Source organism: Acinonyx jubatus, chromosome D4 (genome assembly GCF_027475565.1).
Source record: "Acinonyx jubatus isolate Ajub_Pintada_27869175 chromosome D4, VMU_Ajub_asm_v1.0, whole genome shotgun sequence".
In the NCBI taxonomy this organism is placed as follows: Eukaryota; Metazoa; Chordata; class Mammalia; order Carnivora; family Felidae; genus Acinonyx; species Acinonyx jubatus.
In genome coordinates, this window is record NC_069391.1 from 27,056,938 (window position 1) to 27,079,594 (window position 22,657).

Genomic DNA, 22,657 nt, shown 5'->3' on the forward strand with positions numbered 1-22,657 from the left:
CCATAAATCAAATATCTTCTTTCTAGAGTAAGAGGAAATTTAAATCCCCCTATTGTGTGTACACTGGAAATCTGTAATCGCAAATCCAGCAATTTCCTACCTGTGGTTCAGAATGTTTTAAAACCAACGCACCGTCAAGAACTTTAGGGGAATAAAATGTCCTAGAGACAATCAAATGACATTATTTGTATTCTGGGCTCAGCTATGGGATTCATTTTTGAATCCGCCTTTGAATCCAATCATCAGGGTGGCACATGCTTATGAGTAGTTCTGTCAGATCCATGCCGTTTCATTGACTAGGGGGTCCCACCCCTCCCAGCATAAGATTGAGCTAACGCTCCACAGCAAGGAAGACAAATTACAAATTCACTAATTCACTAAAATCTGGTATTACATTCCTATTGTCTACCCTAGATCTTTTGTTTAAACTAAGCTCTCTGTTAAATGAGTTGTTAAATGGCAATGTTTGGATTTTTCATAATTATGTTTGAATTTCACAGGTCTTAAATCAGCAGGAACTCAGGCTGCATTAAAAGTTTTAACGCCTGACATGCGAAACTAAGGGGGCAGGTAACCTATTTTAGCTAACTATTTTTCATAAGAAAACTATGAACTCTAAATCACAAATTATCCAGTCCTTTCCACTCACAGATATAATCCACCATTTGGCTTTAGAGATAACACATATATAAATGGCTCAATGCGAGCAACACCTCACATTTCCATAGAGATAAAGGATGCAGAGCTCTTCCACATGTATCTGCTGTGTTCCTGTAAGCCTCACATGTCAGGAGGATCTCTTCTCCAGAGTTTCCCACAAGTCTCCAAGTTCGTTTCTGTGAGGGCGGTCTTCACATTCATCAACCTTATTTTGTTCACCCTCCATCAAACAGACTTCATTTCTCAAAACTAACTTTAAAATATGTTCTGAGGGAAGCATTTTTTATTCATCGGCCTGAGATCTGTTATGGAAAAACTTCTTCCTTGTAATTGAAAACATATTGAGTAAAACAGTGATTTTCCAACCTGTTTTTAACCGATGCTTTTCTTTTCCAAACATTATGCAGATCCTGGATAAATGAAATAGAGGCAGGCTGCTTCGCCTGAAGTGTCCCACCACCCCCCCCCCGCCCCCGCCCTGGGGGTGACAGACTCCAAAGCCACATCCCTCATGGCCTCTTTTTGGCTCCCTGCAGCTGGCCCCAAGCTACCTCCTATGAGGCTTAAATTCATGCCTCCCAAATTTATTCATCAAGTTGACTCTGGAACATGCAAAAGGCAGTCACTCAGCCAGTGGCTTCTGAGCAAGTGCCCCGCTGGGTGATGACAGCCAGAGCCCCACTATGCAATGTGGTGGCTTGGGTCAAGTGAAGGAACCTGGTAGTCACCGAGCAGAGTCCTGTCCGGCAGGTGGGATCCTTGGGGAAAGAGTCCCAGAATGTTTCCCTGAGCGGTCACTCCCGTTTGCTGCAGGGTTTGCTCCCCCAAGACCTTGACCAAGAAGTTGATATACCTCATTGCCAGGCGAAGGGTTTCATTTTTGCTCAGCTTTTTGTCCGGAGGGTGAGTGGGAATGAGCTTCCTCAGCTTGGCAAAGGCGCTGTTGACATTCTGCTGTCTCCACCGCTCCCTGCTATTTGTGAAGATCTTCCTGGTCATGTTCGAGTTCCTGAGACAGGAAAGAGAAAGGGCCCTAAGGGCCAATACCTGATAAGAGGGCTATTGGGCATCACATGTGCTGCCAAGAATTTGGGATGTCAGTTCTTCTTGACCCGGGTTTTAGGAAATTCACTTCCTCATTTTTAGGTTTTTCTGAGTCTTCCTTTGGGTAAGGGAAGAAAATGTGGCAGAAGAAAGGACAGGGTAAGAACAATACCTTTCAGCCTTTTTCTCCCTAGCTGTTTCAAAGCCCCCTGTTACAAGGTCGTTTTACCCCAGAACCCTCACTACTGCTTTTATAACCAACTCTTCCTAATTGTCCAGAACCAGGCACAGTATAGGTTTAAGTACTTGTGCAAATAAAATCTATATTTAGCCAACAGGGAGTCGAATATGGATTCTCAAAAAGTAAAAGCCGTGATTCTAGATTCCACTAATAAGATAATTGTGGGAATGGAGATGATAGCACAGCTCTCCTCTTAGCTGGCAGACCTCACCTGGAGGGTTGGACCTCACTGTGCAAAAGCTAAAATATCCAGACTGGACCACATTTAGGGGAGTATGAACAGAGTGGTGAAGAGTCTTCAGACCCTCTTTTATGAAAAACACAGTGGGGATATTCAGCATGACAAGAAGAAAGGACCAAGAGAAAGTGAGGGTGACGATTTACCATGGATGCCGTAGAAGATGTTCGGGCCTCCACGAGCCGGCACTCAGGTGACCTTTCCAACTCCAGGACAGTTGATTATCACCATCTACTGCCAAATCTTACTTTGCCATTTTTAACTCTTAGAGGCATGGTCCCCTTTTTGCAGACAGCTTGGATTAACATGTGTGAATGGGAACACGGATGGTGCATCAACGAACAAACCTCTCCGTGAACTTGGCATGTGGCGGACTTTGAACACCACTGCTCTACTCTCCAAGTAGGAACACCCTCATCCCTATCTAAACTCTGTATGATAAAGAAGCAGAACGCTCCCCAGATCCCTGCAATCCTGGGGGAAGGTAGAGCAGGAGTTTAGCACAGGGGAAGAGCCACCCTTCCCTTCAGAGCGCGTGTGTTCTCATCACAGCACCAAACACCAACCAGCTGTGAGGCACTGCCTAAGTCACTTCACCAACCTGAGCCTCAGTTCCTTAGCTATCTACAATGGGTGTAATTATACCATCCTCTCCTCATAGCTTGCTGTAAGGATTGAGGGGAATGTTGCATGTGAAAGCATTCTGTGAACTATAAACTAAGGGAAACAAGAGCAAACAGAGCATTTGTTTTGTGCCAGGCACTCACGCTACATACATACGCAAGCAGTGTTGGTTGTAGTGACAGTACTATAGACACTGCTGGGATTGGCTGAGGGAGGCCAACATGTCCCAGGTGTCATTTCACTACACGTGTGCTGGCACGTCTGCCCTTCTGTAGGGACCAAATGATGGTCTCAGTTCATTAGAACAAGCCACGCTGTTACCATCGAGCCCTGACTCTATAGGGGTCAGTCGCCAATGGAAGCATCTGCATGGTGGTTAGAAACATAGGCTTTGGAGCCAGAACCCTGGTTTGGCTTTAGGTTCTGCTCCTCCTAGCTGTGTGACCCTGAGCAATCTACTTCAACTCTCTGTCCATCAAATGCCTCATAAGTAAAGGGTGACTCCAGGTACTACCTGTGAGGACAAATAAAATGATCCACGTAAACCACTTTAGCAAAATGGCACACAGGAAGTGCTCAATAAATGTTAAGTGATTACAGTTATTATCTCGACAAATAAAACAGGGGAAGGTAAATGTTCATTGTAATTTAGCGATTTTTTTTTCCTAATAAAGAAGCTACAGTGTAATAGAAAAGGTCTGAGCCTGATTTACGTATTTGTTTGTTGTGCTCTGTAAGAGTATATGGACATACAGGTGTGTGTGTGGATGTAGAACATAATACTTAGAAGGATTCAGGCCAAACTGTTGACATGGTTCCTTGGGGGAGGGCAGGGAGTTGGGGGAAGACAGAAAAAGGAGATGAGTGGGGCGCATGAGTAGCTCAGTTGGTTAAGTGTCCAACTCTTAATTTCAGCTCAGGTCATGATCTCACAGTTGTTGAGTTCAATCCCCATATCCAGCCCTGCGTAGAGCCCCGAGTCTGGCTCTGCACTGAGCGTGGAGCCTGCTTGGGAGTCTCTCTCCCCCTCCCTCTGCACTTCCCTCCCTCCCCCGCTACCCCCTTCCCCATCTCAAAATAAATAAATAAACTTTAAAAAAAAAAAAGATAGAAAAAGGAGATGGGTGTGTGTTATTTGATACAGTTGGGTAACATTTTACATTTTTATAATAAGAAAAGATTCATATATTATTTGCTTCATAATAGGAAAAAACTAAGAAAGCTTATGGGCTTTAATGTAGAAAGACCTGGCTTTAAATCTCAGCTCTCCATTTCTTAGATATATGAGTCTGTGAATATCAGTTAACTTCTTTAACTGATTTCTTCTCTGGAAAATGGAAATAAAGCCATCATCAGGGTTCTTGTGAGGATTAAATAATACATTATGTGATGCATACGAATGCATAAATGAGACAGTATGTGCCTGCTACATAGGTGACTAATAAATACAAGTATTCTCTTCCCTATGCAGATGGGAAGTGTCATTACTCCAAAGAATAGCATTTTTCAATTACCTGCATGCTCCCAGGACATTTCCCCATCCCTGTTTTTGTTGCCTTTCCTGTTTCTGCCTGGTTGGAGACAGATTGCTGTGCTGAGAACCAGTGGTAAGGGGAAGCATGGTGGCCCACGCTGACTGGCTGGCTTCAGGCTCCCTCCAGCAGCCACTCAGGTCTACTTCCTTTCTCTGTGGAGACACTCTTAGTAGGACCCATGATCCAATTACAATCATATGCGCTCCAAGCTTAGGTATCAACACTTACTGACCCCATGTGCCAGACGCTGTGCTGGCTGCTGGATACCGAGGAAACCAATGCCTTGTGAATGGAGAGAGAAGCACAGGGGCTGTAGGGGCAGAGAAACAGCACCTACCCCAGGCATTCCAGGGGGATTCCCGACCGACCAAGGGGGTGCACAAGGTGATACCGAAGGCCTCTTTCTGCTCTGAAATGCCACAATGACCTGCCTATTGCTTTTTATTATCTAACTTACCTCATTTCTAAATAACCTAGTCTTTCACCTACAATGAAAATAGGAGTGTTGTCAGAACTGTAACCAACTAAAACTGAAATATGACAGTCTGAGCTTAAATCACGGGATTTTAAGATAGAAAACTATCCAGTTTTGCTCACACCGAGGCCGGCTGCTCTGCAGCCAGGACTGTGGCAGCAAAGTTACTTTCAAGCTTCTCTTGTCAAAAGAGGGGTTAGCTCACTCACTAAGTCAACTCTAGTCCCTTGGGGGAGCGGGGGCAGGGGTGGGGGACAGGGGCCAACTTTTTCAAGCTGGGAAGAAAAAGATTAGGCAGGATAAACTAACTGGTGTTCTCTTCTAAGAGGGCTCAATCCTATTGTGCTAGAAGCAGACAGAGGAAATAAGGAGAGGAAAAGATAGGCTTCAGAAATGTAGCCTGCCCTCCTGGAAGGCGCTTAATAATTCCTTGTTGATTTATCCTCAAGGGTGTTGCTCTTCTCCACAGGGGGAAATTGAAATCAGCGATTTAACAAGCTGGAAAATTCAAAGCAGCGGTCACTGGAAAATTACTAAAGTACTTATTAAATCAAAGGAAAATTGCATTTAGTGTTTTCCCAGTTGTAAGGACTGATTACTGCTAAGCTTGATTTCAGAATAATTTAAGAGCTTGAAAAATACACCAGATGCCACAGAAGCAGAAGACATCTGATAGATGTCAAAACAGAGGTAAAGCATGTTGTCCCAAGGTCACGCAGGGAATCAGTGGCACAGCCTGTGTCCCATGCCTCTGTATTTATGCATCTTGTCACCACTGACTCCTGATGGGTCAGGGTCCATAACCTTTTTTGTGCCATGGACTCTTTTGGCAGTCTGGGGAAGTTTAGGGAAGGACTCTACCCCAGAGCAATAATTTTAAATACATAAGATAAAAAGCTTTTGGTTCCCTTCTCAAAATAATTATTTTAAATGCATGAATTGAAATACATGGACACATAAAAATGACCAATTATAATTAATACTTACTAAAATAATTTAAAAATGCAACGCAGTAATAATGCACTTTCTTTTTTTAAACACATTAAATGATTTACTACCATAATTTCTACACGGTGATATGTAAACGATTTTTTCAAAAGATCTGCAACATCTGTGAGATGAAGGGATTTATGATTTTTGTTGGTGACGTTGTCACCAGTACTAATTTTTATCACCCATAAGTAAAGGAAATGCAAAATTTAGATTAAAGGTGACTGGAAATAAAGATGTAATTTTTTTCCCCGTCCAGATATATAGAACCCTGATTTCTATTCATATATCTCTGGGTGAGTGGGTGTCACGAACCTGGGGTTAAAAATGCCCGGGCAGGAGAAGTGTGATGGTAAATATAACAGGAACATAGGTGGGCACAAACTTCTATTATGGTGCCACCACTGAAGGTCACAGGTTACCAGAGAAAAGAATGATAATTATGCCCCCACAGAAAGTGACCTATGCCCCCAATAGGGGTTGCTGCTTTTTTTGTGTGCCAATGGTGTCTGGACACAGAGCACCCCTGCCACAGGAAAGGGTGCAGCAAAGGGTCACAGCTAACATTCCTGCGGTGGCCTGTCCCAGACATTCAGACTCATATGGCTCTTTGTTCATAAGACTTTAAATTTCTCTTCCTGTCATTTGGTTTCTTCTTTCATCTTTTTCTTGAAAACAAGTGAAAATAGTCTCCAGAAAGAGAGAGATGAGAGGTAGTTTATAGAGTTGGGTTAGGGTAAGGTACCTAACCTCCAACACTGGATATGGTTTTGCCTTTTGAAATTATTATAGAAGTAACACATGCTCATCCAAGAAAAAAAAAACAAAAACAAAAACGAAAACGAAGCGGTACACAAGTGCATATGGTAAACAAATACAAGGCTCTCTATCTATCTATTGAATTTTTTCTCCCAGCAGTAGCCAGTTTGGTGTGTGTATAAATGATATATATCCTTTATATACCATGCATATGTCGTTTAAAAATCAGAACACACACTATTATGCAAGTTACTTTTCTCATTAGATAACCCCGCATGTTGATGTCCTAAATACATACATTTACCATGAATCACAGTCTTTGGGTGGGCACCCCGCGCTCTGGGAGAGTTCCACCCGCGCCTCACAGCCCCATGCACCTGCGTCCCCTGCCCACCCCGCCCGACCTGCTGCCCTCGCCCACTTCACTTCCCGGCTTTCCCCCTTTTTCTCTTCTTAACCTTCGCTCCCTCTGGCCTGCGGAGCCCGGCCCTGTGAACAAGGCGTCCCGGAAAGCATCTGGTGCTCAAGTTTCACACCTGCCAGGTTCGGGGGAGTAAGCTCACCGGTACGCAGAAGCTACCCAAAGGGCCCCAGGAGGTGCTCCGGGATGTCTCCAGCATCCGTATCAAGGTGAAGCGGCCGGGCCAACACGCACTAGGGGACCGCTTTGCTCCCCCGGAGCCCCGCCACCACCCCTACCGCTCGGAAAGCCCCCAGGTCTCACTGAGTCGACTTGGTAGCCGCGGCCAAGTCGTCTCCTCATCCCTGTCCTCCAGGGCGACCACGGCTCAGACCCGGCGCTGCGCGGGAGACCCGCTGACCCATGAGTCCGGCCCCGGCGGCACCTACGTACCGCAAGGATCGACGCACCTGCTCTCCAAGAGCCAAGAGCCGGGAGACCGCGCCGTCGTTGTCGCGGTCGCTGGCCGTGTGCGCCCTCGCCTGGACGCCGCGCCTCCGCTGCTGCCTTTATAGAACCCGGGCCTTTGTCTCCAGGCCCCACGGGGCCGCTTCCTGCCCGGGTTTCCCGCCCGTCCCTCCCGGGTCCCCGCGCTCCCGCTTCCCAGGCCCACGATCCAGACCCGCTAGATCGGGTTTTCTGGGGGTGGGGGTCCGAAACCCGCGTTTTAACTAAGTATTCCAGGAGATGAGGACGCACTGCGAAGTACAGCAGTCACTGCACTGGGCAGACGCCTGGATTTATGCATCTCCGGTTCCACGGTGCCCAGCACAGAGCTCCGCTATTTCAGTGGCCTTCTAACCGGTCTTCTGTTTCTACGCTTTCTCTTTCCATCTACTATCCAACATCACTCAGAATGATCCTATGAAAACCCTTAGGTGGCTCTCCATTTCACTCAGAACTAACCTGAAGTCTTCATAATGGCCCCTAGGATACCCTTTACCTGACCTGTCTGTCCCTTCTCTCCCTGTGGCTTAGTCAACTGTAGTCCCTCTGACCTTTGTTGTTTCAGGAACACACCAAACACCCTCCTGCCTCAGGACCTTTGCAGTTTTCTCTGCCAGAAACACTCTGCCTCCAAGTTATCCACACAGTTCCCCCTCACACATACCTCCTTTCATTCACTCGACAGTCGTCACTGAGCACCTACTAAGGTCCAGCACCTGTTCAGGTGCAGGGAGACAACCTCAAACAAAACAGACACAAATCCCTGTCCTCAGGGAACTGACATTCTTCAGGTCTTTGGTCACATGTCACCTTCTCCTGAAGATCCTCTGGGCACAATATCTAAAATTGCACCTTCTCACACACAGGGACTCTTCACCCTCCTGCCCCATTTATTCTCCTCTTTAGTGCTCATCTCCATTTAGTAATGCTTTACTTATTTATTCTGTCTCCTCCCAACCCCAGTGAGTAGGCTTTCACCAAACATCGGTTGATTAATGAATGGGTAAGTAATGAATTTATACACATCACATTCTCTGAAGGACCCAGCATAGGATTTGGTACAATAAATTCACAGTGCAATTCAGCTTAGTGGATAAGAGTAAATGACTTTGGAGTTGTATTACTCAGATTGAAATCCCTGGTCCACCCCACTTACGTGACCTTGGCAAATTATATTATTTCTCCCTGCCTCAGTTTCCTTATCTGTGAAATATGGTCAGTGATAGGATTGTGAGGGCAACTACTGGCTCCCTTTCCTAGGAGAGAATTATATAGCCCCACCCACTGCCATATGACTGGCAGTGCTTCCCTGTAGGTGGTGGGAGAGGACTGCATGTCCAGGCTTGGCCACGTGATTTGCATGGGCCAATGGAATGTGAGCAGACCTGACAGCCACGGTGATGGAATGGGAGCTTTTTTTTTTTTTTTTTGAAATTTTTTGTCAAATTGGTTTCCATACGACACCCAGTGCTCATCCCAAAAGGTGCCCTCCTCAATACCTATCACCCACCCACCCCTCCCTCCCACTCCCCATCTACCCTCAGTTTGTGGAATGGGAGCTTTAAGAGCCATTCCTGGTTGGGATCAGTCATGAGAAGGTTATGTTGGGGGTTGCTCTTTCAGCCTGGAAGCCATGGAGCAAACCCATAACCAACCACAACAGCCCCCATGTAACATGAGTGAAGAGTAAATCTTTGCTGTTGTAAGCCACTGAGAATTTGTGGTTGTTTGTCCCCCTCCTTAAAAAAAAATCAGTTATTATTATAAATTTAAAAATCTGTTGCATGAATTGCTAGTTTCTCAGGAGGCAACAAGGTAAAGAAAACTCTACATCTGGCTTCAAGGGGTTCGCAGCCCTTGGGAGGGAGAGGCATGACAAAAATGACTAAATACAAGACATTCCTGAGTGCCAGAGGGTGCGAACTTGGAGCTGGGGAGGCAAAAGATTCTAGCTGGAGGATCAGAGACAGCTTGTGGGAGGGATGGCATCTAAACCAGCCCTGAGGCATAGGCTGCCTCTGACATTTGTGGGATCCAGGACAAGGGTACAGATGGAGACTCCTGACTCATTTTTTTTCCCACTGCCCAGCTCTGTCCTGCTATGTGAAGGGCCTTGTGTATATGATGTGGATTCCCAGTGTACACAGACCCAAGAAAGAGCCCTGTGCAGGCTCTGAAATGGGCTCAGGGCCATTTGAGCAGAAATCCAGGGGTCCTGAATACCCAGAGTGTGATCTAGAATGTGGGAAATGGAGGTGCCTCCTTAGCACAGCAGGCAGTGCATCAGTCTCACAGAATGTGGGAAATGGGCACCAGATGGGGACTGGAGGGCCAGTAGAGGGCCATCTAAAGCACAGACCCAAGGCAGGGGTCCCAGTTGCTTGGCTGGAAAGTTGGGAAAAGCTGTAGGAATTACACAGTAGGAGTGGTGGACAGGACAGTCCCTGTGATGCCAACTGGGAGCGATATCTTTAGATTTACAGGTTACAAAGCTCATTCTGGTGGCAGCACAAAGGGTGCATTGGAGGGTGAGTTGGGGAGAATTAATTGGTCAATTTGTGCACAAAAAGCACCTCTAAAAACACACCCTAATATTTCCAACAAACATTCCCAATTTGTCTTCTTTCTGACCTTCTGTCTTATGTACGTGGAAGGGGAACTGAGGCCTCCCAGGGCCCGTGCTTTTCTGCCACGCCTTGTTAGGTCACAATTCTCATAGACCACATGTTGTATTTTAAAGCATGAACCTACATTACCTTTCCTCTTAGCCAAAAACCTGTGAGGTAATGTATTTGCTTAATGGCGTGTTCTGTGGTTGTAAAAAAAAGAATTGTGGCAACTGGGTAGCATGATCAGAAATGTGTGATGCAAAATGAAACAATCAGCTATAGAGTGGGATCTGTGTACAACTGGACAAGGGCTGACAGAAAGGCGAAGATTACAGAGAAAGGGGCATAGCTGTGCTGGCACATGGGGACCAGGGTTGACATCTGTTCTCTTCTCAAAAATGTCTTACATGTTATTGTTGCTTTTATCATTTTTAAAACTGGGAAACAATTTTGGTGCACCGTTCCACTTAGCGGTGATTCTTCAGATGACGGGCCCTCTCCCATTCCAGTCTCCCAATGTGGAAAGTTAGGGGCTAGGTCCCGGTCCCCCAGGGGAAGGGGTTGGAGGAGAAATTTGCATAATCCTATTATTGAAGGATTAAGTTTGGGCAGCTAAATGCCTCTGTGTGCTCAAGCTAAAACCCTTACTATTCATGGCTCTCACTGCCCCCTGGAGAGACTGCACCTGCAGGCTCCTGGCGAGGGAAGGGCAGGTCGCTAGGAGAGCCTGGGCATTGTCAGGCTCTCTGCTTCTGCTGGCTTAATTGATCTGTCTGGATTAGCCTGTGAATACTGGACCTCTAGTCCTATGTGCAGGGGGTGTCAGCTTCAGGAAAAACCAAACCTGGGGTGTTCAGAAGGGATTTCTGTCAGCCCAGGTTGTTGGGGGGCCAAGGTCATTTTGGCTGGAGGTCAAGCATCAGCTTTATCCAGTCTTAAACCTCCTTTCCTCTCTCCTCATTCTTAGCTCCCTTCCCAATCCCCAATTCTGTATATCTAGGCCCCAATCCAACCATCCATCTCTCCATTGATCCATCCACCTATCCACCCACCCATCCACCCATCCATGCATCCATCCATCCATCCATCCATCCATCCATCCCTTCTTCCATCCACCTATTATGTATGCACCCATCAATTTACTCATCACATGAATTAGCTGGTTCTTCATAGTTAATGAAGTTAATAGAATGAAGTTAATAGAATTCACTAGTAAATCCCTTTAGGTGGGTTTTGTTCCTTCAAGTGTTGTATCTCTTAAATCAATTTTGGTACTTTGACATATAAACTTTGACATTTTCAAAATCATTAATAAAGTGTTATATATTATATATATATATACACATATATATGTATATATATATACATTATATTTAATGATTTAAAAAAATATCTGTATTTGTGTTGCCTTTCTCGTTCCTCATGTTATGTGCTCATGACTTCTTTCTCTACTTGATTAGCTTTGCAGAAGCTTATACATTTTATTGTTCTTTTTGATAACTACCTCTGTGATACAATTAATGTCTACTCTATCTTTATTAAATCTGCTTTTCTCATTTGCTTACATTTATTTTGTTCTCTCTCCACCTCCCATTCTTAGATTGAGTGCTTATTTTATTAATTTTCAGGCTATGACTTTTCTTCTGATATACCTTTTGTGTCATCCTGTGTTTCCATTTATGCTATCGCTGTCATTAGTTTCTAACATCTGTTGTTTATTTTAATTTTTCTTTTTTAAAGAAAATCTTTAAAATTTTCTTTGTTGTTGTACTTTTGGTTAGCCATTTGCTATTAATTTCAAATGTTATTGTGGTGTAGTCAAAGATATGCTCCATACATTTTTTTGCTTTGGGATATTTATTGAGAGCTTCTCTTTGGTAAACTAGATGATCAACTGTTACAAATAATCCATAAGCTGTAAAGGTATAGCTCTGTTTGAAAAATAAAATGTCTTTATACACATCCACTAAATCAATCCTTTGCATTCTTCTGAGGAGTTTTGGTCTATTTTAATCTATTTGACAGGGTTATATGAAAATCTCCCTCTACTATTTCATGTTTGTTCCTCCCTTTCGGTTTGTCCAGGAGTATTTGCTTTAGATCTTTATATTTTAAGATATGGTGCATTTGACACATGAAGACTCATGAAGGTTTTATTGATTTAGAGAACTGTACCCCATATCGATGTGAAACGGCCCTCTTTGCCTTGCTTTTCGTCATGAATTTTATATTATTACATCCTGCCCTGCATTCTCAAAAGAAAACAGTGTCCATTCTTTTACAGTGAATTTGTCATTGTGTGGGTGTGACTCTCGGCCACAGGTTTTATCTTTCTGTGAAACTTTATTTGGCAAATTGAAATTCCTTTGCCACCCTGGTTTGTTAAAGGGGCACCATCGCCATGATGAATTCTCCACAGCAAATCTCATTCTAGTTTACTTGCTTATTGGCTTGCCTGCTGTACACTAAGTGTCAAGAGGGCAAGGACTTAACTTTGTCACTCGCTAAACCCCACAAGCTGTGTTCACTGCCCATGAAAGCTGCTTGATAAGACATTTGTTGAATGAATGCAAGACAGCATTCATTCGGACTCATTTCTCCAAATGGCTGCCTCCAGCCTCCCCTGCTTTCTGTCAGAAGACACATAGCTTGTTGCTGTGAAATGAATGCTTCCCAGGCCACGGGAGAGGTTTTGGTGATTGTTTATTTTTTAAGAAGAGAAGAGTATTCTGGCTGCTGTATGCAGAGGGTGAGAAGAGATGTGGGGAGACTACCTAGCAGGCTGTGACAAGAGAGAGGGTGCTGGGTTGACCTGGGGGTAATACTGAGCACCAGTTAGGGGAGCCAGACGCCAAATCGTCTACCCCATTATTTAGCACGAAGTACTAGGTGTCATGCAAGGTATTACACCCAATTTTTTTCATGTATTGTGAGAAATTATATATTTTGATTATAAAGTTACATAATGAGTTATCATCCTTGACAAAACAAAATATTGCTCCCAAAGAAGTTAAATATGAAAAAGTATGCCCAAAGAAGCAAGACTTCCCATGCAGCTGTTTTACTAGTGGTTCTCAGACAAACGTCATTCCAGAGCCAGCGGAGGCTGTAAATTCTCATGGACGTTAATGTCACTGCATTCACAGGACCCATAGAGTCACTTAGAGGTTAGCTTACCTCCTCTGAGGCTTTTTCTGCCTCCTCTCCTCTAACCTCCTCCAAATGAAAAAGGAATAAAGCAAGTGGCTGCAGAGAAAGCCACGGCATCTGGAAGGAGAAATAAGCTGACACGGCCCACATCTCTACTGGAGCACTGGGAAGGGTGCTGGATGGGTGAGAGCTTTGGTCTTCTCTCACAAGGAAAGAGAGATCTGGCTGCTTTATCGTCATTTCTGGACTCTCCTGAGTCATTCCCTAGTCAGGACAGAAAAGGAAAGATGCTAGAATCTGCAGACCAGAGTCTCGGATGTATACTGGCTTTGTGCCCTGGACATACTCACAGACAGGAACAATAAAGGAAAAAATTGATTTAGGAGGGAAAAAACCCTCTTACATTGGGTTTTTTTCCCCTGCAGCATACAGCGACTTTAGCTGACCAAGGAAGAGAAACAATATTACTCTGTAAACAAAGTTATCCTTACTTGGAAGGTGGCCACAGCCTGCCTCGTTGAGTTAGCAGACATCTGCATTGAAGAAGCATCAAACATTGAATCTCAGGGATGGTCCTCAACTGGATCCAAATGTGAAGCCCTGTTTGAATAGAGAAGGGGGGGGGGGTGTTGAATGATCCACCCACAATCAGATTTGCAAAGTTTCCTGCACTCTTGTAACACTATCTTTTGGATGCCTCTTCTCATTTCCTCTGTTTTCTCTGTTTGCTGTCTAATCCTGTGTCTTGTCTGGGGTAAGTACAACGATAAGATTACTGGTCCGGATTGCAAGTAGAGGAATTTATTAATTGCTTTAGAGGCCCATACTGCTGTGTCACTTTCTCAAACTGGCTACTTATTGAAGAAACAAAAACCTGAAATAATTGCAAAATAATTTTTTTTCACCCTTCTGAGGCTGTTTTCTAAACAAATAGGAATCACAAATACTCACCGATTTGCTGGGAATTAAGTGGGATATAGTACTAAGAAATACCAAGTGGGTAATAGCTAAGAGAAGGCCTTTGATCAGCTGCAGAGGCAGACTGACTGGTGTTTGAATCCTTGCTCTGACACTCGTTGCCATCCTGAGCAAGTTACTCAAAGTCTCCCAGCTTCAATTTTCTCAGCTACAAATTGGAAACATTCTCATGAAGCCGAGGCTTCATGGCTTACTGTGAAAATTCAGTGAGTGATTTGGAGTAAATGCTTCTTAAAAACGGTGATAACAGGCAACTAATAAAATCATAGTTGCTCAATAAATAATTGTTTTCATTTTTATTACCAGGAAAAACTCTATTCTAAAACTAGATTGAGAGTCTGAACACATGCCTCTAATATCCTCCACGGGGCATTTTCCTGTTTTTCTTTCATTTGCCTAACCCAGCCATCCTGGCTCCCACCTCCCTCCTTCCAATTGCTTTGGGTCCTGTGCTGCTAAGAAGCATTCATTTCCTTCCACTATTTGAATCAAACAGAGCCCAGAGCTGGATGAAGGAGATATCAAGGAGGGGAAAGAAGAGTCTCTCTTCAGTGTCAGGATCCCTCTTAGAATTAATTTCCACTCTCCAGTTCCCCAGACCGAGGACCTCTTAGTAACACCCAGTACACACATGCACACACATATCTCCATCAGGACACCTGGTGTTGAGGCCTGTCCAGAGCAAATGTTGACCATTGCAGCAGAAAGCAGGGCACATAACTGCCTCAGGCAAGTGGGCTTTTCTTCCCATAGTGACAATTAGAGGGACGCGCAGCCCTGGGTGTGCCCAGCTGCTGACACTCTCAAGATCAGGCTGGCTTGGCCTTCACTCTGAGGGCTGGAGCGGAGAGTGCTAATTCCGGCCAATAACCCCAAGGGCAGTGGGAAAGCAAGGGTGGGGGTGGGGGTGGGGGGAGCAGAACCAAGTACTGGAGAAAAGAAAGAGGTGGGGTGGGACTCTCCTTCTCCTCTTTATATTCTCTGGTCTTTGTATAAAAAACATGACTCATCAAATGGGTCCCCTAGATGAGGATTTGGATGCTCTGTGGGCAGCAGATAAGAGTGCAGCCTTCTCGCAGAAAGTAAATTCATTGAATACTCCCCACAAAGTCAATAATGCCAGGCTTATCAGCTGTCCTCATTCCTCACTCAGCCCCCTGGGGACCAGACTTGAAATAAAGGCCACAGCTCCAGGGGCTGGAGAGTGGAGGCACAGGACTGGGCTGGGAAGGGGCCTCTGCCCCCCTGGGTCATATTTTAGGCAGGTGGGGGAAATCTGCCAGGCCTGAGCTGCCCAGAGTCCTCAGCTTCCCAGGCTGACAAATCCCGAACCAAACACATACATCGAGGGGATGAGGGATGTACCCCTCAACCTCAAATTGAGCAGATGTATTCAGGAGGTTCCACTGGGGCTTCTTAGGACAATTAGAGGATGTTATTTTAAATGTAACCAATAAAAAACCTACAGAGGAAACCTTGATTTCTTGCCACACACATACTTCTGCACTACCCAAGAGCACATCTATCTTCCCTAGCTGGTGGAGATCTGGCTTCCTTACAAGTTGCCTGAACTAAGGAGAGTAAAGTCAGTTGTTAGCACAAGTTGCCCTGTCATACAACTAGAACAGTTCCTCTTTCCACTTTGGAGACCAGAGTCTCCAGAGGCAGACAGACAACAGGGAAATGAGGACCAAGTTAAGACCTAGAATTTAACATCTCTCCTGGGCACATCTCCTTTCCTAACTTCTGCTTTCCCCAGTTCCCATAGCTAAGACTTGTCTCCACATGGAGAGTGCAACTGGTCCTGGTTTCCAGCTGAAGCAACAGGTGTAGAAATGGCTCCGGCCTCTTCCCCACTTCTCTCACATTGCTGGATTGTGCTGCCTCAGGTCTAACACTGACCAGTGTGTCCTCGCTCCTTTTACCCCTTTCCAGAAATTGCTTTCAAATCTTCTCCAGAACCCAGGACCTCACGACCAACTCTCCTGCCCCAATTTATCTACACTTTTGTCTTGGCTCTCTAATTCCCTGAACCCTCTGGATAAGACCCTACATTGGTCCCATAATACTTCTTCTCTGTGGCCTGCAGCCCCATTTCCCAGACCATACCAAGTGCCCCTCAGCCTCAAACACTTCCTGTCCCTGGATGCCCTGTGTCTGTGTCTGGCAATGGCTGGGAATTCTAGTAGTGACCTTACCTGAGACACTTGGCATCTTATGTCCACCTGGGTAAGCCTCTGTCCTCTGTCCCTGCAACTGTAGGAATCCCAGGGTTTCTGGGATCAGTCTCAGTGAACCTAAATTCTCCCCAATCCCCACCTGGCCTTGGAGGTGCTTCATGAATATTTGTTGAGACAACAAATGAACCTCAGTTCTCAGCACAGTACCTGTGAGTAGTAATTTAGCCAGGAGTGTTTATTAAAGACATCATGTTCTTATTCAAATATCGTTTCTACACTTTCTCTTATCCAAACTTCACAGCAGGATATTCAGGGCCCCCTCCCACCCCAGTCTGCTCCTTGCCCACTCTTCTAGTTGTATTTCTTTAAACTATTTATCCATACACAGCCAGGTGGTCTTCTGAGACCAGATGAGACTGGGAGCTTTCAGGGTAGTATGGCCATAGACTACAGCCAGGCAGTGTTATGTAGTGTCCTATAAAGCCCATTCTGTGATTTTATTGACTTCCTTTCTTCAGAAATGCTTTCTTCCCTTTCTTCATGCAAATTTTCTGTTCATTAAGTCTTAAGATCCAGCTGCACCTCACTGTCCCTCCCCTGCCCTCCTTCCTAGAGCTTTTTCTAGCTTTGGATGCTCAGGCTGCCTTCCACAAAGTCTGGGACCTTTGGTCCCTTTTTCTAAGCTTGGTCTTTCAGACTCAATTCTGTTAAGTATTGTTTTAATCCCATGTCCTGTCTCCCTAGAAGACAAAGCATGTACCTGTGCCTTTGAGATCAGGGTCATTTGTTATCACCAGATCTCAGGAGAGGGCCCTCTACCAGGAGAACTCTTAAATATCTAATCTCACAGAAAAATTATTCCTTGGGTTTATTAGGAAAATATGTTCATAGGATTTATTGCAAAAGTAGAAATAAAAGCAAGATAATAATATTACCAATATCTATCATTATTGAACATCTACCAGAAGCTGTAGATTTCCTATATTTCTTTTCTTTTTTTTTTTTTTACATTTACTTATTTATTTATTTTGAAAGAGACAGAGAGAGAGCGCCAAGTAGGGGAGAGGGCAGAGAGAGGGGGGACAGAGGATCTGAAGTGGGCTTTGTGCTGACAGCAGAACTGTACCGAAGTCTGAACCACCCAGGTGCCCCCCTGTATTTCTTACAATAACCCTTAGAGGTTAGGTATTAACTTCAGCCCCATTAGTTGGAAAAAAATTGGAACTCAGAAGTTAAATAACTAGCCCACGATCACAAAACTAGAAAGTGGTGCTTCTGGATTTGAGTCTCAATTTGTACAACTCCTAAGCCCTTGTTGGTCTCATCAAATGCTCTCAATGTGCATTATCCAATATTGCTAGCTACTGGCTACATGATGCTATTTAATTTAATTAAAATTAAACATTCCATTTCTTGGTTATATTTGCCACATTTCAAGTGCTCAATACTCACATGTGGCTAGTGGCTACTGCACTGGACAGTGCAGACAGCGATCATTCCCAGCATCACCGGATGCTCTATTTGGACAGTACTGCTACACATGTTCTCGTCTTCCAACAGGATATGGAGGAAAGACAGCTCATGGTGAATGATAACTGGCATGACACGAGGCGAGGACAGCTTCCTAAAAGCAAAGGCTTTTCCTTGGTCTGTGAAGTCACCCTTTGGTTTTTCTGTTAAACAGGATGTGGTTGGATTAGAGGTTTGCACAGTTTAAGCTCCAAAACAAACTTGTACACCCTCCAACTATCATTCTTCTAAGAGAGCTGACAGACTATGGTGGTAATATAGGTTCAGAAAATTAGTCACCCAATTACCCTTCCTGCAATATTCATTCACTAGAAAATTTTCTCCAAATTTTTGAAACTAGAGGGAAAGATTGAATCTAGGAGTTTTAGATGAGGAAAAAAAAACTGGTGATAAATATGAAATTAATTAAACTTACAGAAGCCTAAGAATAATGATACCAGCTGCTAAAGGGCTCTTGCTGCTAAATCAAATTTGGGAATGGTCAACTATAAAGGATACAAATGAGTAATAAGTGAGAAAATAAGTTTTAAAGAGGATTACTAAATTTACAGAGCAAATCAAAGAAGAATTGGAGGAAAGGAAGGAGAAAAAGCAAAAAATCTAAAAATCTGTCTTCTAAAAACTGTGACAAGATTATTCCTTTAAATCTTTAACAAAGAATGTTATTTATATATTAATTTTTGTAAAACGTGGAAGGACATTCTCTAGGAAAATCATAGTACAAACAATGAGGTACAGTACACATCCAAAAAGAAAACCATATTAGAGACAACTATAGGATTCGGTGTTACCATGATTTAAAATTTTAGCCATTCTAACAGGTGTGCAGTGGATACCTCATTGTGGTTGTAATTTGCATTCCCCTGATGGTTAATGATGCTGAACATCTTTTTAAAAAGTTATATTAATAATCAGTATTATAGCTCTCTGTCTTTACTCCTCTATTAACAATGATAACTTTTACTCCCTTCAGAAAATGCTGGTACACTTAGCACCTTGGGTCAGCAGTTTATATGAAGGTTGGGTATGTTACATGGAGGGGAGAAGAACAGTCATAGGGAAACTTTCTTAATCAGCAAAGGTGTAAATTTAGGTTAGAAATAGAAGCAGTAGTAACTTTTAGTAAAGATGGGCATTTCCACAAGATTTCTGGAAAAGTATACATTTCGGAAGAGGAAAACGTTGAAATTCAGCAGACTTTGCATTTTTGTGTAGAAAGAAAAAGATAAGAGCCCCAGACACAAAGTGTGATGAAGCAGAGCTGGGGCACAGGCTGAAACACCTGCAAGCTCTGACCGAAGTCACTTCTCATACCAGTGACAACACAGAAGATGGTTTCTAATTATCAGCAAAGCAAGGACTGGTTTGTTAATATTTGCCTCAGTAATAGCTCATGAGGTGTTCATGGAAGAAATTATGACAAACAGAAATGGCAACATCTGCCCCAGGTTTATTGAGATGTAATTGACCTATAACACTGTTTGAGTTTAAGGTGTACAACATAATATATGATAGATGATATGTATTGTGAAATGATGACAAGTTTAGTTAACATCCATCACCTCACGTGGCTCAAGGTTTTGTTTTCTCGTGATGAGAACTTTTAACATCGGTTCTCTTAGCAACTTTCAAATATACAATATAGTATTGTTAACTGGACTCATTATGCTGTACATTATATCCCAAGAACTTATCTCATAACTAGGAGTTTGTACCTTTTGTCCACCTTCACCCAATTATCCCTGTCCCTACCCTCTTTCTCTGGCAACCACCAATCTCTTCTCTGTTTATAAGTTTTGTTTTTCTAGATTCCACATACAAACAAGATCATACAGTAGTTGTCTTTCTATGATACTTCGCTTAACATAATGCCTTCAAGGTTCACTTATGTTGCCACAAATGGCAGGATTTCCTTCTTTCTTGTGGCTAAATAATATTCCATTGTCTCTCTATATATACCACATCCTCTTATCCATTCATACCTTGATGGATACTTAGGTTGTTTCCATATCTTGGCTATTGTAAGTAAAGCTACAATGTACAGAGGATGCAGAAATCTTTTTGCCATAATGATTTCATTTCCTTCAGATAAACATCCAGAAGTGGAACTGCTGGATTGTATGGTAGCTCTATTTCTAATATTCTGAGGAAGCTTCATCCCATTTTCCTAGTGGCTGCACCAATTTACATTCCCACCAGCAGTGCGTATGTGTTCCCTTTTCTGCACATTCTCATCAGCACTTTTTGGCTCTTTTCTTTTTGGTAACAGCCATTCTAACAGATGTGAGGTTTTGATTTGCATTTTCCTGATGATTAGTGATGTTGACCACCTTTTCATGTACCTTTTGGCCACTTGAGTATCTCTTTTGGAAAAATGTCTATTCGGTTTCCTCGCCTACTTTTAACTGGATTATGCTACTTTTTGCTATTGAGTTGTAGGAGTTCCTTATGTATTTTGCCTATTAACCTCTTATCAGATATATTGTTTGCAAATATTTATTCCCACTCTATAGGTTATTTTTCATTGTAGTTTCCTTTCCTTTGTGGAGGCTTCTAACCTTGAGGTAGTCCCACTTGTTTACTTTCACTTTTGTTGCATTTGGTGCTTCTCGTGACATATCCAAAAAATCATTGACAAGAGCAATGTCAAGGAAGTTTTTTTCCCACTTTCTTCTAGGTGTTTTATGGTTTCAAGCCTCACATTTATGCAAATACATTTTGAGTTAATTTTTGTGAGTGGTGTAAGATAGAAGTCTAGTTTCATTCTTTTGCATGTGAATATCCAAAATTTCCCAGCCCCACTTATTTATTTTTATTTTTTAATTTTTTTAATGTTTATTTTTGAGAGAGGGAGACAGAGTGTGAGCAGGGAAGGGGCAGAGAGAGGCAGACACAGAATCTGAAGCAGGCTTCAGGCTCTGAGCTATCAGCACAGAGCTCCACACAGGGCTCAAACTCACGGACTGGGAGATCATGACCTGAGCAGAAGTCGGACGCTTAACTGAGTCACCCAGGCACTCCATCCAGCCCATTAAAGAGACTGTATTTCCTCTGTTCAGTATTCTTGGCTCTTTTGTCAAATATTAGTTGACTGTTTATGCAGGGGTTTATTTCTAGGCTTTCAATTCTGTTCCATTGGTCTATGTGTCTGTTTTTATGCTAGTACTGTATTGATTAGTATAGCACTATAATTTAGTGTAAAACCAGCAAGTGTAATGCCTCCAGCTTTGTTCTTCTTTCTCAGGATTGCTTTGGCTACTGCTTTTGACTGCTTGGTTAATGATGCTGAACATCTTTTTAGCGTGCGTGTCACCTGTAGGTCTTTTCCAGGGAAATGTCTATTCATGTCTTTTGCCCATTTTCTAATTGGATTTTTCTAAGCTGTTGAGGGTTCAGGTTCTTTATATATTCTAGATGCTAGTCTTTTGTCAGACATGTTGTTTGCAAATGTTTTCTCCTAGTCTGCAGCTTGACTTTCCATCCTTTTCTGGTAGGCTTTTGCAGAGCTGCAAATTTTAATTTTGATGAAGTCCACCTTATCAATTTTTCCTTTTATGAATTGTGCTTTTGGTATCAAGTCTTAAGAAAGAGCTCTGCCTAGTCCTAGGTCATTAAGATTTTATTTTTTTTCCTGAAAGTTTCGTAGTTTTACATTTTAGTACATTATACCTGAGTTCATTTTTGTATAAAGTATGAATTTCAAGTTGAGGTTATTTTTGTTATTGTTGTTGAGATGGCTATCCTTGCCTCCACTGAATTGCTTTTGCTCTTTGATCAACAATCCTGGTGAGCACATTTGTGTATCAATTTCTGGGTTCTTTATTCTCTTCAGGTGATCTATGTGTCTATCTCTTTACCAATACCACACTGTCTTGATCACTGCATTAATCAAGGGCTGCCTAATGAAGACTGGGTGGCTTAAAACAGACATTTATTTTCTCACAGTTCTGTAGGCTAGAAGTCCAAGATCAAGGTGTTGGTAGGGTTGGTTTCTTCTGCGGGCCTCTCTCCTTGACTTGTAGATGGCCACCTTCTCTCTAATCTTCACATAGTGTTCCCACTGTGCCTGTCTGTATTCCAATCTCTTCTTATGGGACTTGGTCATATTCGATTAGGGTCCACCCAAATGACTTCATTTTACCTTAATTTTAGAAATACTATACCGGTGGCAAGATGGACTATTTTGCCAGGTTGCTTATGAATGTTAGTGGCTGTAACAATATCTACTGCAAACTTCAAGAATAAACACAAATATCTCATGTGATTAAAAAGACTTTATTCATCATCCCATACCGATTATATATTACAAATTCTGATCAAAATAATAATATTAAAGGTATTTTCAGTAGTACCACAAACTACCTGTACCTGAAGATAAAACCAAATAGTAAACTGGTAAGCATACACTGAAATTTACCCATGTTTAAAATATCACTTTGTTTAAAAAATTCACAATCATGTTTTTCTGGTTATAAAGTGGAACGGACACACAAATAGCTACATACGATTTTCATTTAACAAACACATGAACTATTCCCCATGCTCTCAATGAGTCATCAAAAGACGACAAAATCTTGTAATTCTTCTTAATGGTGCGGGAGACAGTACATTGTTTTATGTAACAAAATACAGTACTTCTAATTCTCCTCATGCTCCCTTTCAAACCCACTGTGAGAGCTGCTTGTAAGTATACAACAGCTCGGTTGGCTAATGGGTTTCCACATAATCTCTACATTG

General features: G+C 43.0%; 2 protein-coding genes across 4 annotated transcripts in view; both read right to left on the reverse strand.

Moving 5' to 3' along the window:
* Positions 1–1,135: 1,135 nt before the first annotated feature.
* On the reverse strand, positions 1,136–13,826 carry TAL2 (TAL bHLH transcription factor 2). The gene is made up of 2 exons (XM_027034763.2): positions 13,724–13,826; positions 1,136–1,693 (listed from the first exon to the last, which is right to left on the reverse strand). Exons 1-2 carry the CDS (start codon positions 13,780–13,782, stop codon positions 1,342–1,344), a joined length of 411 nt encoding a protein of 136 aa, XP_026890564.2. The 5' UTR covers positions 13,783–13,826; the 3' UTR covers positions 1,136–1,341.
* FKTN (fukutin) overlaps positions 13,724–22,657 on the reverse strand; it is a 90,955-nt gene continuing 82,021 nt past the window's right edge. For 2 of the 3 annotated variants that reach the window (XM_053204844.1, XM_015077220.3), the window contains exons 11-12: positions 17,843–18,063; positions 13,724–13,832 (exon numbers count right to left, since the gene is read on the reverse strand). In XM_053204844.1, the coding sequence (XP_053060819.1) occupies positions 17,849–18,063 (215 nt within the window). In that variant the 3' untranslated portion in view covers positions 13,724–13,832; positions 17,843–17,848. Of the gene's footprint in view, positions 13,833–17,842; positions 18,064–22,657 lie in introns of those variants that run through there. The other variant, XR_008291056.1, reaches the window with a different exon arrangement.

Excerpts from the sequence above, each read along its gene's own strand:
- TAL2 (XM_027034763.2), bottom strand. The coding sequence starts at position 13,782 with ATGCTTCTTCAATGCAGATGTCTGCTAACTCAACGAGGCAGGCTGTGG. Across the intron at positions 1,694-13,723 it reads AGGCTGTGGCCACCTTCCAA|GGCCCTTTCTCTTTCCTGTC; the intron begins GTAAGGATAACT and ends ATTGGCCCTTAG.